Genomic DNA, 16,189 nt, shown 5'->3' on the forward strand with positions numbered 1-16,189 from the left:
ACCATAAAGGAGCTTGGATGTATAATTCTACTGTATGCTTGGAAGGCAGGAAGCCAAAACTGTGCAATGAATAGCGTTAATGATATCTGGTTGGTATTGAAAAAAAAAAGATGCTCATTCTTGAAAGATACACAAAGTATAATCACACCCAGATAATGGTAACATTTTTATGTCCTCCTTTCCAATTCTTTTCCCCCAACCATATATCACATTTCATTTTGTGACTATACCCTATTTCTAGGGTTATTATTTCTCATTGTAGGACATTAGATTCCTTCCAATTTCCTACATTTATAAGTGCTTTGATGTAAATAAACCCTTTTATATCCTGGAATACAAATGTTTTTCTGCAATTCTAATCTTATCTCACGGTGATAATTACTAGGTTGATAGGGTGAAGGATATAAATTCTTTCAAGGATCTTGATATATATGGCTGCAAGTGCTTTCCAGAAAGGTAGGCATCAGTGTGTACTCTTTTTTTTTTGAAAATATATCTATTTATTTGACAGAGAGACAGCGAGAGAGAGAACACAAGCAGAGAAAGAATCAGCTCCCTGCTGAGCAAGGAGCCCAGTGTGGGGTGGTGGGGAACCAACATCCCAAGCCCCTGGGATCATGACCCAAGCAGAAACCAGACCTTAATGACTGAGCCACCCAGGCGCCCCTCAGTGTGTACTTTTATTTTAAGTACAGTAAGGACAATTTCATTGCTCCCTTTCAGCATTGGGTACTACTCCTTTAAAAATGATTTTCTTATTATGCTATTTTTAGAAGTCTTCACAATATATACATCTTATGAAATTAAATAACAAGATACAGATGAAATATCAAGTAATGGGTTTCATTTTTGTTTTTTTGGTATCACAAATTAAAAACATCCAGGAAAATGTCAATTTCATTTCCTTAAGCTACGATTCAGAGCAAAGTGCAGTGAGATGGGAGGCCTCGTAACTGGGGCTGTAAGAGATTAAAATATTTTTTTGGATGCCTTTTCAGTAATAAGCTGCTAGAATTATTTTGACCACATTTGGAGTCATGTTTGCTCAAGGATCTTTTGGCACATTAGGGGAAGAAAAAGTTTTCCCTAACCCTCCTAGAGTCCCTGACTAGATCTGAAAATTAAACCAATTAAACCAAATTAACAGGAGAATAGCACAGACATGTATTTAATATAAATTTTCTGTGATACGGGAGCCTTCATAAGGATATGAAGACCCCAAGAAATTATTAAACCCGAGTGTTTTTATGCTAAAGCTGATGATGAGTGTGAAGTCATAAAAAGTGGAAGATGTTAGGACGAAGAGTGTTCGCTAAGTGTAATAAACACTAAGGGAAACAGCAAGGCCTGTTCATTCAGATTCCTTTCTGTGTCCTTTTGTCTTTGGAGGTAAAGCTTTTCCTTTCTTTTGGATACAGGGAAGAATGAGGGTTACATAAAACACTGAAGAGTTTTATGACCTGCTTCAGGAGAATGTCAGAAAGTCTTTCTTGCACATGTCCTTTCTTTTATTCCCTCAGTTTGAAAATTCAGTATGCCAAGCTGTCATATTTTGGGGGTAGCATTTTCCTGCGTCCTGTCAGCACGTACAAGCTGGAATAGTTGGAACATACAAGGTTAAGGGTCATTCTAAGGTTCCATGGCACACATGGGTAGACTTCCTGACTCTATCCTAGATCTCTTGTTATTCCCTGGAGAGTGTCCCAGCTTGGCTCGTGGTGCTCGTGTCCATTTACAGTTAATCTTTGTTCCCACCTCCGGCCCAAAGCACATCTATTCTGCTTTCTCTCTTCATATGTTTGTCTTTTCTGGTTAAACAGAAGTATACAACATATGACCTTTTGTGTCAGACTTTTTCACTTCATTGATGTTTTTGAGCTTCATCTTTGTATCATGTATTAGTAGTTCACCCCTTTTTATTGCTGAACAGTATTACATTGTCAATATATATATATATATAGTATATATATACTATATATATATGGTGTATTTTGTTTATCCTTCAAGCAATTGATGGTCATTTGGGTTATTTCTACTTCTTGGCTATTATATATAATGCTGTTATGAACACTGGCAGTCTTAGTTTGGACATGATGTTTTCATTTCTCTTGGGTTAGTTCTCAACAAGTAAAATTTCCTGGTCACGTGGTAAATTTATGCTTAAATTTTTGAGAACTGCTAAACTGTTTAAGAAGGTGGCTGTAACATTTTACTTTCCCACCAGCGCTGTATGAGAGTTCTCCTTTCTCCACTTTCTTGACAACATGTTATTATCTGTCTTTTTGATTACAGCCATTTTAGTCAGTGTGGAGTGGTATGTCATTGTGGTTTTAATTTGCATTTCTTTAATGACTAATGATGCTGAGTATATTTTCATGTGCATATTATCCATTCATGTATCTTTGAAAAAAAAGTCTATTATTCAATTTTTTGTCCATTTTTAAGTTGAATTGTCTTTTTATTTTTGTGTTGTAATAGTTCTTTGTATATTATAGATACAGATCTTTTATTAGATGTGTAATTTGCAAATATTTTCATGGTGTTCTTTAATTCTAGTGGACTATCTTAGCATGATGTTGCTGAAAAAAATTCAGTAGCTTAAAACATCAGAACTTTATTTTTCATTCATATATATTTTGTTATGGGTCCAGGCGGCTCTCTAGTGCAAATGTGTTCTGCATATTGGCTCAGTGGTGCATGTTCCCTTCAGTGCATTCTTCTTTGAGCACCAAGGACAAGAAGAGAGCATTGGAGACTCTTGTGCTGCCAATGGAACACTTCACCCAAATAGGAGACATGTCAGGTCTCCTCTCTTTCACAGGCTGAATGAATGATATGGCCTTGACGAAATCAAAGGCTGAGGAAGGGCAATGCCTCCAGGTGCCTGAATTGAGAAGATCAAGCAACACTGGTGAGCAGTACTAATGTCTACCATGTTGGGGGAGACAAGTGAGAAAAACAATAAATATATGAAGATATTTTTAGAAAGGGGTGATGCCATTAAGACAGAGTGACAGGGTGATAGTATAACAATTAACTGGGGAGGGGGGAACAAATTCAGACAGGGTAATTAGAAGCAGTCTCTTTGAAGAGGGGTCATTTGAGCTAAGACTTTAGTCACACCAAGGGGTCAGAAAAGTGAAGATCAGGGAGGAGCTATCCAGCCTGGACAAAGAACCAAGGGTAAGGGGCGCCTGGGTGGCTCGGTCAGTTAAGTGTCTGTCTTCGGCTCAGGTCCTGGGATCAAGCCAAGCCCCCACATCAGGGGCCCTGCTCAGCGGGGATCCTGCTTCTCCCTTTTGTGCTTCTCCCTGCTTGTGCTCTCTTTCTGTCAAATAAATTAAAAAGACAAAACAAAACAAACAATAACCAAGGGCAAGAAAAGTCTCCAGTTAGATGGCTTCTTGTGTGGTCAGAACAGAGGGAGTGAGGACAGTTTAGGGGGTCTAGCCATAGAAAGTAGATCAAGGCCATTTTTCTTTCCTGGTGAGAAATGTAAATTTTATTTAAGGTGCAATGGGAATTTAAAGTAATAGATAAATAAATAAATAAAACCAATGTGCAGTATTCCTGTGCAATGGGAAGACATCAAAGTGTTTAAATAGGGAACAAACCTGACTTACCTTAAAAAAGAATTGTTTGGTGTGTGGTATCCAGAATGAATTGAAGGAGAACGAGGCTGGATGCGGACTTGACCTGGTTGGTGAAGGTGGGGTTGGAGAGAGTGTGTGTTTATGGAATGTCCTAAACAGAGCTAAGGAAAAGAGGAATCACAGAAGACCAGTGAGTCATGAGCTTGGGCTCCTGGGTGGGTAGTGTTATTATGTACTGAGAGGGAAGAAAGGGTGGAAGGAGAGTTTTGCTTGGTCTCGTTAAATTTCACATGCTTGTTACACATACAACTGGGCCCTTAGATACAGGAATCTGAAGATAAAGTCTGAGTTGGGGAATTACGTATAGATAACCTCCAACTGTTTAAAATTATCATAGTCTTAGGCCATATACATGTGCCATCAGCCATATAATAATTAGCTCTATTCACGGACTGAGTGAAAAACTTAACCAAAATGACACATATTAAAGCAACGCACAGTTGGCATCTGTGTACAGTATCTTCGACTTGGGCGCTGGAACTTCACTTCAGTTCTGAGAGTGGAACTGCTCAGTCTATGCATTTCCGCACTCATTTCACACTTTAAATTTTGAAAGGGGGCCAACTCCTTAGAAATGGTGGCACCCATCTACGCTTGCAGCAACACGGAGGCTTCCTCACACTCTGGCTAACACTGGGTATCACTATACTTTTTAATTTCTATCACCCTCATCGTGGAGAAGAGGGATCTCGGGAGGATTTCAGTCTGTATTTCTTAGGAGTGGAGCCAGGCTTCTTCACGTTTGCCAGCCATTTGCCTTTCCTCTTCGTGCTCTCTTGGACTGCGAAGCCCTGTAGGTAGATTACTCGTGTCCCCCTAGGTGCCAGACTGGAGTCAGACCGGCGTGGACAAGCCGGGGAACTCTCTCTTGACAGGGGCCCTGTGTCCCTGGCCGCGGCGCGACTGGCCCTGCGCTGGCAGGCGAGGCAGAGGAGGAACAGGTGTGGGGTGGTGGGAAGTCCCGCGACAGGGAAGCCGAGGGCGCAAAAAGGAGGTCCGGATTTCTACTGAGCACGGGACAGACACAGCACCCGGGGAGTCCCCGAATGACTGCGGGGATTCCTGCCGGCGCCCCTCCCGCGCGAGTTTCAAACGCTGTGAAACTACCCAGGCAGCAGGCGGCCCGGGCCGGGGCTTCCGCTCGCGCTCGGAGGCCGCGAGGCGCGGAGCAGGGGCAGGCCGTGGAGGGGCCGTCTCTTCTCACATGGTCTCCGAGCTAGCCGCAGCCGAAACTGAAAGCAAAACCTGCCTGCGGGGCCTCCCTGCGGCCCGCGCGGTGCTAGAGTCGGGTGGGCCCTGCCGGCGGCCGAAGGCGCGTCTCTCCTCCGCCATGGCAAGTTGCTTTTGTTTTGCATTTTGCGGCGCAGGGTCGTTCCCGCCCGTCGCCCCGGTCCCCCAGACGGGCGCGGAGCGGGGCCGGCGCGCGTGCGGAGCTGTCCCGGGCGGCGCGCGCGGGAGCCGGGTGCGGGCGGAGCGTCCCCTGGCCCGGAGGCCCACCCGCCCGCAGACGCGGCCCCGACCGGTCTGCACCTGCTCCTGCGGCGGTGCGGCGCGCGCGGTGCATTCACAGCGGGCGGTGGGGGAGAGGCTCGAGGCCGGGGCACGCCTTGCCGCCGCCCGCACCCGGAGTCTCCTGCTCCGGGGCACAGCTGCCTCGTCGAGAAGTCGCTTCGCAGGCTGCTTGGGCTTAACTGTGGCCTGCGACTGCATGGGGGAGCCCGGGCGGAGAGAGGAACCCAGAAACGGAGGCCGCTGTGTCCCATTTGAGAAGGGCGGGCGAGAAGGGGTCGAGCCAAGGATTCAAGCTGGGAAGGCATCCCGATGTCTTGTCTGCATTAGTGGGAATTCTCTGTGGCCGTAGCTCAGCCTCCAAGGACAAAGGGCTCCGTGTTTTCACCATCTGTGCTGGCTAGCAAGAACTGTTAGCAAGTTCAAGACTGAGCCTTCCGTGTGCTTTCCATCGAGCGCGTGAGAGCGTGGCAGGGCCTTTAACGGCTCGGGTCCCCGAGATGCCAAAGCCGTCGTGAGGTCTCAGTACGATTTTGTTTACTGGCAGCAGCAACGGCAACGTCAATGAAAATAACTACTTTTTAAAAAAGGAAATATATACGAACACAGGGCATGAATCTTATTATTTCTCTCCAGTGCCTTGCTTAAAAACTCAGTTTTTCTTTATAGCTTCTAGCTTTCTGACACTACGGTCAAAGTGTCTTAAGTATATCACGGATACTGGGAAAATGTCATCACCTAATAACTCCTGGCCAAAATGCTGCTCTTGTTTCAAAATCCTATATCTCTGCGGTAGTTCTCGGCGGGGTTATTTCCAAGAACCCCTTTTCTTAATGCTGGATAGCAGAGATTGGTAGTCGTCAGGGAGAGTTCCTTTGATTTCAAAGATAAATGAAATGCAGACACTTAAATAAAGAAATATGGAATTAGTATCGTTGAGGGCAGAGGTGGAGTAAGATTTTCTGAATTTAAATTGATGGAAAGTTTTTCTTTGACATTGATGAAAGGCAAACAGGAAACTCATTGACAAGCCATGGAACCATTGAGATTGGTGTGGGCCAGCCAGTGTTGTATAGAGACAAATCAGTGAAGTAGAATTCCTGAAAAATCTAAAAAATCTCTTGTCATTTTCTTTCCTCTGCTAGGAAGAACTATTTTGGGATTATTACATTATACCAATTGGGACTAGGATGGAGGAAAACATATATTTTTACTGTTTGCTATGCGATCTAGTTGTGAATATTTTAAGAAACTCTGTTTTCCTCTATTAAAAGTATTTTCTGTAACAAATATTTAATAGATCATTATAAGTTTCATTTTCAGGAGGCACTCCCTTTGTTTTATATGTCTCAACATGAGCCATTTTCATCCCCTGTCCCTCTGTCCCTTTGCTGTTGTTCTGAACTCTTCTTTTGCATTTTTTTTTAAAGATTTTATTTATTTATTTAACAGACAGAGATCACAGGTAGGCAGAGAGAGAGACAGGAGGAAGCAGGCTCCCCGAGGAGCAGAGAGCTCGATGCAGGGCTCGATCCCAGGACTCTGGGATCATGACCTGAGCCGAAGGCAGAGGCTTTAACCCACTGAGCCACCCAGGCGCCCCTTCTTTTGCATTTTTAATTAAATTTGGCCATTAATTAAAATTTGACCTCAGCCTTTTTTATTCTTTTGCTTTCATTTCAAGGTGCCATTCGGATGGATAGGATATTATGTACCTAGACTATTTTCTTGACCTGGGACGTCAAAAGTAGCTTGCTTGTCCTCAGTGAAGTCCTGTTCTGCGTACAGAGTCCTCTGAGCTCAGAGCCCAAAACATCTTTGTGATCTGTTAACCCCTACTCAGGCCCATAAGATATCCTGTCCTCCCTGGGGGTAATTTAGGATAGATTAAGTCTGAGCTTTGGTATAATTGGGTTGGACTACCTATGTAAGCACTGGGAGCAGCTTATGGGTCCACTTTCCTAAATGGGCTGGGAAACAAGTCAAAACATTGAAATAGAAGCCTCATACCTGGGTAAAATAAGAAGTTCAAAGAGAGTGAGCTCAGGGAGGTATCTACTGGGAGCTGGTACTCTGTGCTGAGTATAATGGCGGGGTCTGCAATAGCATATGCTCTCAGTAGTTGAATTCCAGCTCAGATATGTATAGGAGGGCAGGATTTAGTCTACTGCAGCCCCAGTATGATTGCTGTTTTTTTAGGGTATCTTTTTTCTAATTCTGGCAAAAAAAAAAAGTAGAGATGTATTTATTATTGGCTTATGTACTGTGGGACTATACAATCAACAAAACATACAGCCATCTCCAAACTACCATATTTGGTGGTTAGCTTGATTTGCTTTTAAACTTAATTTTTAAAATTTTGTATCTCTGATTTCTAACTTTGGGACTGCCATTACTTTTGGGCCTTTCTAATATCAGACAAATATTAACAAATGCTTTCCATTTATAAAACAAATGAAGAGTTCACTTTTTACATTTAATTCTCAAATACATGTGGCATATGATGTGAAGCAAAGATCTATCCTTAATTCTTTTTTTCAAGTATCTGATCAACTGTACTAACACCTTTATTGAATAAAATAGCCTCTCCCTCACTGGTGTGTGAAATGCCTGTATTAAGTTGAATCTTCTTTTTATATTTAAAAACTATCCTACTCGTTCTCTTACAGGCATCCGTTTTGGAAGGCAAGGAATCCAAAACTTCTGAAAGAACAGCTGCAGTTGCTGGTCATTTGGCTGACCTTATTAATGATCAATTGCGGACCACAGTAATGAAGACTCACTACCAAGATACTAAGAATGAAAGTGGGGTTGTTGGAAATGTGATAAATCCAACAAAAGCCAGGGGAGTTGCAAATGTGAGGTTCAAAGGAAAAAAAGGTACTTCCAAATCAAATTTTATAAACTTAGAAATACTTCTGAAATGAAATTAAAAACTGAGTTTCATTAAAATGATTCATGGGATTGGTAAAGTTTAAAGTAGCTTTTTGAAAATATTATTCTATTCTGAATATAAAAGTGGTACAATATTGCATTAGCAAGAATATATGTAAAATGGTTCATGATAAAGTTGGTAGTAACTGCCAAATTCTTGAAAACTTCTTTCCTTCTATATTTGGAATCTATCTAGATCTTGGGGGAAAAAGTGATACATTTTGTTGTAGAGAACTTGTAAAATACAGAAAAGAAATCCCCACAAAAATAATCGATAATCTCACAAATTAGATGGCCGCTTTGGGAATTTTCAAGTGACTTCAGCAATATCATCATACTATTTGCTTCTCTCTGTTCAAACCAACAAAAGGATATTTTAACCTAGTGTTGGCTTTATCACTGGTAATGGACTGGAGAAACATGGCTTGGATCTGATATCAGATGGAGCCATTCTGTTCGTTACCTCCAGCCCTGACATAGGTGAGGCCGTTGGGTCTCATCCCTTCAGGCTCATGGAAGGGGCAGCCTTCTCAACAGTTCAGTGACTGGCAAAATAAATTGCCAGAGAAAGATGAGCCTCCATGCCAGCATCTTGGAGGTAAAATACCACATGGTATTGGGGGCAGAAGAAAAGACCTTGTTTTGCTTGAGGGAAGATAGGATCTAGAGAGAGACCTAAGAGACTGTGGATTATCAGGGTACCTTTATCTGTCACCATTCATTCATTCCTTCCTTCCCATTGGCAATGTTCAGGTAGGGATGGTAGGAGGGACTCCTCCTTTTGGCTATTACGGGATTATGGTGTTTTTGGAAGCTAGTTTTTCAAATGTTGAATTGATAACTCAGAGAGAGAAAGAGAAGGCTCATTCATTCATTTATTCACGAATATTTGTGAGTGCTTATTATTTGCCAGGCCCCATTCTAGGCCTTCTGGATACAGCAGTGAGTGAAGTAGGCAAAATGTTTTCTTTCCTGAAGCATACATCCATGCTGGATAGATAATAAAAAAGCAATAAATGAATATATATTGCATTGGGTGTTTTATTAATTTGCACATTTATATATTATTTATATATTTATATTTATTTGGGTTTATATATTTATTTATTACATTTATATATTAATTTGTGTATATTAACATATAATGTGAATACTATGAAAAAATATAAAACAATAAAGGGATGGAATGGGATGGAGAGGGCTATTTTATTAGATCGAATGGGTGGGGAAATATCCCCTTTAGGTGACATTTGAGCAGACATGTGCATGAGGTAAGGGAATGTGCAGATAAGGGTCAAGAACATTCTAAGGCAAGGGAAGGGCTGGGAAAACCTCTGAGAGGGTAGCATGCTGGGCATTTTGAAGATAGCAAGGTGGCCCGAGTGGCCAGAGCCAGTAAGGAGAGAGTAAAAGGAGATGGGTCAGATGAGTGGCTGGGGACCAGCCTGTAAGTCAAGGCAAGGTGTCTGGATTTTATTCTGGGGGAGAGGGAGGGTTTTGAGCAGATGACTGTCAAAGTGTGACTACCTTTTCTTGGGTGATCCCTCTAGCAGTGGTGTGGAGAACAGGAGCTAGTAGTCATTGCTGGTTTTGACTAGGGTGTTAACAGGGCTGGTGATTGAGACCCAGTGGCCATTCATGATTTGCTGACAGGTTAGATGTCATGTTCTTAGATGTGGAACACTGGAGGAAGAGTACTTTTGGGAGGGGGATGGTTATCAAGAGTCGAACTCTGGTCAAGGAGATGCTTATTTGCATAATGAAGTAGAGATTTCCAAAAGCAAAGGAAAGCCAAGGCCAAAGATAGAATTTGCAAGATACATCTGGAGCTAGTATCTAAAGCTGTGGGATTGTCAAGATGAACCCTTGACTGGGTGTACGTTTGCTAAGAGATACAAGGCCTGAGGCCTAAGGCATGCTAACATATAGAAAATGGGAAGAGAAAAAGAATTAGCAAAGGGCTAATTTTGAAGAAAACCAGGATAGTGTGGTATCTGGATTCTCAAGGTGGTCTCCTTGTGGCCATAATTAACAAAGGGAGACTTTCCTCTTAGGTTTTTGTGTTCTATTCATATATATGTATACATATATACATATGTATACACACTTATGTGTTTTAAAAAATATGATTAGGATCATAGGTACACAAAAAATGAATTTTAAACTAAAAGGGAAAACTATTTAAATGGTGAATTTAGGGCGCCTGGGTGGCTCAGTGTTAAGATTAAGCCGCTGCCTTCCGCTCAGGTCATGATCTCGGGGTCCTGGGATCGGGTCCGCATCGGGCTCTCTGCTCAGCAGGGAGCCTGCTTCCCTCTATCTCCCTCTCTGCCTGCCTCTCCATCTGCTTGTGATCTCTCTCTGTCAAATAAATAAATAAAATCTTTTAAAAAAAATGTTGAATTTAAAGGAAAAGTGTAGAAAAAAATAAGGTATGTGAAACAACAGAGTTGAAGATTTTTATTATTAATAATTTAAGTAATTATTAGTGTGTCATCCCACAAACACTTCTGATGGCAATGTTTCTGCTTATGTGTAGAGAATGTCAACAGAAAACAGGAACGCTGTCAGGTAGAAAAGTCTGGATCTACTCCATTCACAGACCCTCACTGCCATGAAAAGGTAAGGTATGATACTGGCGGTCCTGGATCTCTTCCCTCCCTTCCTCCCTTCTTCCCCTCCTCCGCCCTCCCTTCCTTCCCTCCTGATTTTAATTAATTAATTAATTAATTATCTGAAAGAGAGAGAGTCTGTGAGAGACAGAGAGCATGAGCAGGGGAAGGTGCAGAGAGACAAGCAAACTCCCCACTAAGCAGAGAGCCTGACATGGGATTCACGGGTTTCGACGCAGGGCTTCATCCCAGGACTCTGAGATCATAACCTGAGCCGAAGGCAGTCATTTTACCAACTGAGCCACCGAGGTGCCCCCTGGATCATGTTTCTTCTCTGTGTTCCTTACACAGGCGACACAAAGCACTCTCATCTCGTGATTCCTACCAAAGAAAATGCACCCTTGCTAACCTGAGTCATTGTTAAATGCCAAACGTGTGTCTTGAAATGTTTTGCTTATTGTCTGGCCTATTTTATGTTTCTGTGTATGTTTCTTGATGCTTTCAAGCAAGTGCTTTTATGCTTATATGGAGGATGTCAGTTATCTACCTAAAGACTTATTTGGGGACAAAAACCCAATTAAGATGAACATTAAAAAGATTTTAAAGAGGCAGGAGAGTAGATATAGGAGGAAAGAGTTAAAATTCACTGGTTTAAAACCATTCACTAAGAAACTCAGGGTTCTGGGCAGCTTCTGATGAACTTTGCCAGAAGGGCTTTCTAAGGGGATCCCGTCCACAGAGAAGAGCTAGAACAGAGTGCTATCTGTACTTACAACAGTGTATGGGTTTTGCTTACGGCTTTGTTTCAAATAACATTCTGTCTCTAAAGAATATTTGACTATCTCTGTTTTTGGAAATGCAGTGAGGGACTATGAATCCCAAATTGTGAACTTGATGGACTGCTATGGCGCAAGAAACCAGTCTATGCTGGGCCGTTGGGCTTGGTTTGGGGTAACTGCTATGGAGACAGAGAGAGTGGCAGAAAAAGAACGTGTTTATGTAGTCTGCTTGAACTGACAGTGCTGTTTTAATTTCTCTCTCTTTAATTTTAGGTCTTCAGCTCTGTGGAAGCTATCCTCGATCTATCTGTTTTTAGGAGTCAAGTCCCTCTAGAAAGTCTGGTAATGGATCTGAAAAGGAAAATCCCAACTTTACGCTTCAGTCCTTTGGAACCTAATGGAAGAATCTCCGTCCAAGGATCATTTCTGGCTATCCAGAAGCTCAAAGAATCTTTGCTATTAAAAGCAAGTTTTCTTTTAGAAAAAAACAGGAATTTTATCAGTGAGGGGAAAAGTCCGAATAGGCAGAACCCCAGAGGGCATCTCCAGAGAAGAAGCTCCTCAGAGTCGCTCAGGTCCTCAGTACCCGAGGCCACCAGGAGAGGAGAAACGCTTGTTCTAGACACAGATATTTTTCTCTACCTCAAAAAGAGCAGATTTTACAAAAACACATTGAAAACCTGTCAAGTTTTCTGTGAGGAAAGAGTGGATGGTGAAATTACCACAATTTGTATAAAAAATGCTCAAGAATGTTCTCAGCCAAATAATGAAAAGGTTGTAAAAGCACTTTTTGAGGAATATTCACTTGCTCTTCACTTTGAACTGAGAAAGGAGACACTCACTTTGAAAGGAAAGGGAAGTAAAGATAAAAGAAATATTAAACTGGCATGTGAACAACTCAGTTCAAGGTTCCCTCAGGTTCAGATTAATTTTTATGAGACACACATAGACATTATAGGATCATCTTCTGACACAAACTTGTTTAAAAAAGAGGTCACGGAATTAATAAGGTTAGAAAGTTAGACAATGAGATCTCAGCAGTAGTAATGACAATGGCAGTTGCTTTTCCTCACAGAGTAGTGAGCAGTTTCTGACTAGCTTTATACACATTATCTCATTTAATCCTTGCAACCATCCTTCAGTGTAGACATTGCTATGCTCATGTTGTAGCGGAAGAACCTAGGATTTGGAGAGGTTAAAACTCTTGTCTGAGTTATCCAGTGGACAAGGAACGGGGCTGGGGTTAAACTCGGCCTATCTGACTACAGAAATAATATTTAAGGCTTAAAACTTTGAAAAAAAATCTCTTTAAGTTTGGAGAAATCTCACTTTCTCTGTACCTCCAAATTTTCAGAAAGAGAAATAGCCTTAAATCTAACACAGAAGATGTTTGGATGATTGTTATGCCTTTGGCCATTTCATAGCATTTACTCCAAATAGTTTGTTTACTCTAAACAGAATTAGAACGCTGGCAAAACTCACTTGGAGAAGCTACTTTGATTGAAAGTACTTCTGAAGCAGGTAATCATTACCTGACTAAATCTGATTGGTACAAGGCTGCTTATTGTTGCTTATTTAGCCTAAGTACATACATAAAATGCTGGTTCTCTTAGAATTGTGAAGAATTACAAAGTATAGTGTCTTTTTTCTTTATTCCTCCCTTTATTTTATAATTACATGGCTAAAGTAATAGCATTTGAGGAATAAAAACATAGATGTTTCCTTAAAGATGACAGAAGGATTTGAAAATTCTGGAGAAGAATTACTGGAGAAGGGAAAACAAGAGCTTTTAAGTTATTTGGTTGTCTATGACTCCCCTGAATTTAACTTTGGGATAGTTTCCAGTGCCTGGGACACATTATCCTAGGATGATAAAATGTATACATCTTGCTCATCTCAAAGTAAATAAATGTTGGGGTGCCTGGCTCAGTGGGTTAAGCCTCTGCCTTCAGCTCAGGTCAGGCCTCTGCTCAGCAGGGAGCCTGCTTCCACCCCCTCTTTGCCTGCCTCTCTGCCTACTTGTGATCTCTCTCTCTTTGACAAATAAATAAATAAAAAATATTTTAAAAAAGTAAATAAATGTGATCATGATGATGTGGACTATTAAGTCAAAAGAAAAGCACAAGACAATTTTCTCTATATGCTTTCATTTTTCTTAGCCATCTAAATCCCAAATATTTTCATCTTTTAAGATATGATATTTCATTGTTGTTTGAGTAAACTTTCTTTTTGTCATGGCAAGCTGCTGTTTATACCAAATACTCAAAAAGATGCTTCATTTCTATTTTGTTCCTAGGAGTTTTTCTCAGTCTGGGTCCAATCAAGAGGGAGAAGGCCCACGGCAATTTGAATAGGGAGAGTTTAATATAAAGAAGTGTTAACTCTAATAAGGGATTGGAATAATGAGGGATTGGCTAGTAAATAAAGAGAACTCTAAAAAATACAGGAACAGCAGATCTAAGAAGCAGTTTAGATACCCGTGGAAGAGTCCCCTACCTCCCATCCCAGGACTGAGAATTTGCTGGAAGGTTTGTGCCAGGGGATCTTGCTGGAAATCCATCCTCTAGAGGAAACTGTTCAGAGGAAGTGTTTTACCAGAGACATTCTGTTACACAATGCACTGGGGAGTTGCTGGGGGAAGCCACTAGAGGCTGGGTGTAGCAGGCCATTATGCTCTCATGGCCCTGAGTGTTGGGGAGGCCTTGTGTGCTGGAGGCTGAACACGTGAGCGACTGCTCCTGCGGCATGAGCCTAATGCTGGAGAAGCTGCCCATGCTGCAGAAGTGGGTACTGGGAGAAGCTTTCTCTGCTGGAAAACGGATCCCTAATTGACTGCCAATTGAACAATTTGAGGTAGGAACGACTTTCCTCTTGCAGTGTCTCTCTAGCGCCCTCTACTGAGAAAACTTCACAGAAGAAAAATTTTAAGAATCACAGATTTCTTTTCACAGAGTAGGCACATAGGATGAATTTAAAGCAGAGTCAATAAATTGATGACTGAAAGAGTTTAATTTTATACCTACTAAGGCTTTCATTATTATCACAAATTTAACACCAACAGGATAGTCTTTAAACAAAGAGTTGGATCAGAAAAATGATGCTCATTCTATGCTCTGTAAGACATTGATTTACAAGTATGGATAGAGCATCTTTTGCTTGACATTATGTATTTCAGATGTTTTTACATGTTGCTGTGCATTTTAGAGTTTGTTTAACAGCACTTTCTTTATAATATGCTAGTTGTGCAATCAATTTCTATCTTGAATAAAAACCAATATTTTTTCCAAAGTAGCAGTAGTGACTTTCATTTAAATTTATTTTTGAGGCTTACTGATGCTCAGGTAGATGATGGGAATTCCATCCTCTTGTCAGGTACAAACCCTACTGTATGTCTGCCACTGGGAGAAAAACCTGTCATTTAATTAGATAATATGTTGATAATTTTCAGAGAGGCTGCAGGTAGTGAAGAGGGCCATTATCCACTAAAAAAAGATATAGGAGCTTCAGATCAAGACAGACAAAGGAGTAGAGTGGGAGAAAGGGTTCCAAGGCATTTAGGTAAGAAATGTATTCAGAAATTCTTGTTGAGCTCATCCTCTGGGACAATTGTTCTGCAGGGTTCTAGAGACAATGATGGAACATAAGAGAAATGTTCACCGATTTCCTAGAAGTCACTGCTTAGTTTGGCAGAGAAGGCAAATAAGTCATTACTTTAGTGCTTGCTACAGAAATAGTTGGTGTAAGGTGGAAGGGACTGTCAATTTTTACTGAGGATATGTTAACCATTTTCCAAATTATTTGCATAATTTTCATAGAAAAAGATAGTGAGCATGTGTCAAAATTTTGTTTGCCTTAATGAGGAGTAAACTATCAGAATGACAATACTGGATGAAAAAGACCAGGAGAAATGGAATTTAAAAATCAATAAGGAAAAGCCTGTTTGTAAAGATTGCTAAACTAGAAACAAAGCTGATCAACATCCAGTGAGGCTATAAAACTGATTTGGGGGTTGTTTTCTCTGCTAGACAGAAAAAAATGATCACACTTTATCATGTTTTTTAGAAGTTAGAGTTCTAACTGTACTGAGTTGTAAAATGTTAGTGCCCCGATCAATTGTGATATTAAGTGAAACGAAGATTCCCCAAAAGAGATGACCCTCTAGTGGGCTAACTGGAGCATGTCCAGCAAGGCATTAAAAGGTCACATAATTATTTTTTGCCTTATTTCTGTGTTTTGAGTAATTTTCTTTAACAAGGGTCAGAAGAAACCTCTCAGAAGGGAAGACCTGATGGGTGGTTGTTAGTCCAGGTAAGAGATGAGGAGGGAGGGCAAAACAGCCCTTGGTTTGGTAGATGAACACCAAGTTTAGGGATGGCTGAATTTTGACAGCCTTGTTTTTACAAATTTTGTTTGATGGACAAGATTCCTTGATGCCCCAACAAACGAGCCACACATATAAAAGTGTGGAGGGAATGAAATGTCTAATTTCTTTTTTTTATTAAGATTTTATTTATTTGACAGAGATCACAAGTATGCGGCAGAGAGAGAGAGAGAGAGAGAGAGAGAGCAGAGAGCCGGATATGAGGCTCGATCCCAGGATCCCGGAATCATGACCTGAGCCTAAGGCAGAGGCTTTAACCCACTGACACACCCAGGCACCCCGAAATGTCTAATTTCTGATGTGAATCTCTCCATATAAACC

General features: G+C 41.2%; 2 protein-coding genes and 2 long non-coding RNA genes across 5 annotated transcripts in view; 2 read left to right on the forward strand and 2 right to left on the reverse strand.

Moving 5' to 3' along the window:
• LOC309843932 overlaps nt 1-14,049 on the reverse strand; it is a 22,205-nt gene extending 8,156 nt beyond the window's left edge. Inside the window, exon 1 of the long non-coding RNA XR_014300419.1 lies at nt 13,965-14,049. This is a non-coding gene — a long non-coding RNA (uncharacterized lncRNA). The remainder of the gene's footprint in view (nt 1-13,964) is intronic.
• LOC309843934 overlaps nt 1-16,189 on the reverse strand; it is a 1,014,078-nt gene that overhangs the window by 915,592 nt on the left and 82,297 nt on the right. The window lies entirely within an intron of this gene.
• On the forward strand, nt 4,145-13,567 carry RBM43 (RNA binding motif protein 43). Of its 2 annotated transcripts, none has more exons than XM_082689940.1 (4): nt 4,145-4,986; nt 7,832-8,042; nt 10,636-10,718; nt 11,761-13,567. In XM_082689940.1, exons 1-4 carry the CDS (start codon nt 4,858-4,860, stop codon nt 12,508-12,510), a joined length of 1,173 nt encoding a protein of 390 aa, XP_082546066.1. In that variant the 5' UTR covers nt 4,145-4,857; the 3' UTR covers nt 12,511-13,567. The 2 variants fall into 2 exon arrangements, with proteins under 2 accessions (XP_082546066.1, XP_082546067.1); XM_082689941.1 differs by lacking the exon at nt 4,145-4,986 and adding an exon at nt 5,158-5,681.
• The window catches only part of LOC309843930 (uncharacterized protein), a 273,507-nt gene continuing 271,609 nt past the window's right edge, over nt 14,292-16,189 (forward strand). The window contains exon 1 of the mRNA XM_082689953.1: nt 14,292-14,340. The gene's annotated coding sequence lies outside the window, so the exon portion shown is untranslated. The remainder of the gene's footprint in view (nt 14,341-16,189) is intronic.

The sequence above is a fragment of the Mustela nivalis genome, assembly GCF_964662115.1.
Source record: "Mustela nivalis genome assembly, chromosome: 11".
NCBI lineage: Eukaryota > Metazoa > Chordata > Mammalia > Carnivora > Mustelidae > Mustela > Mustela nivalis.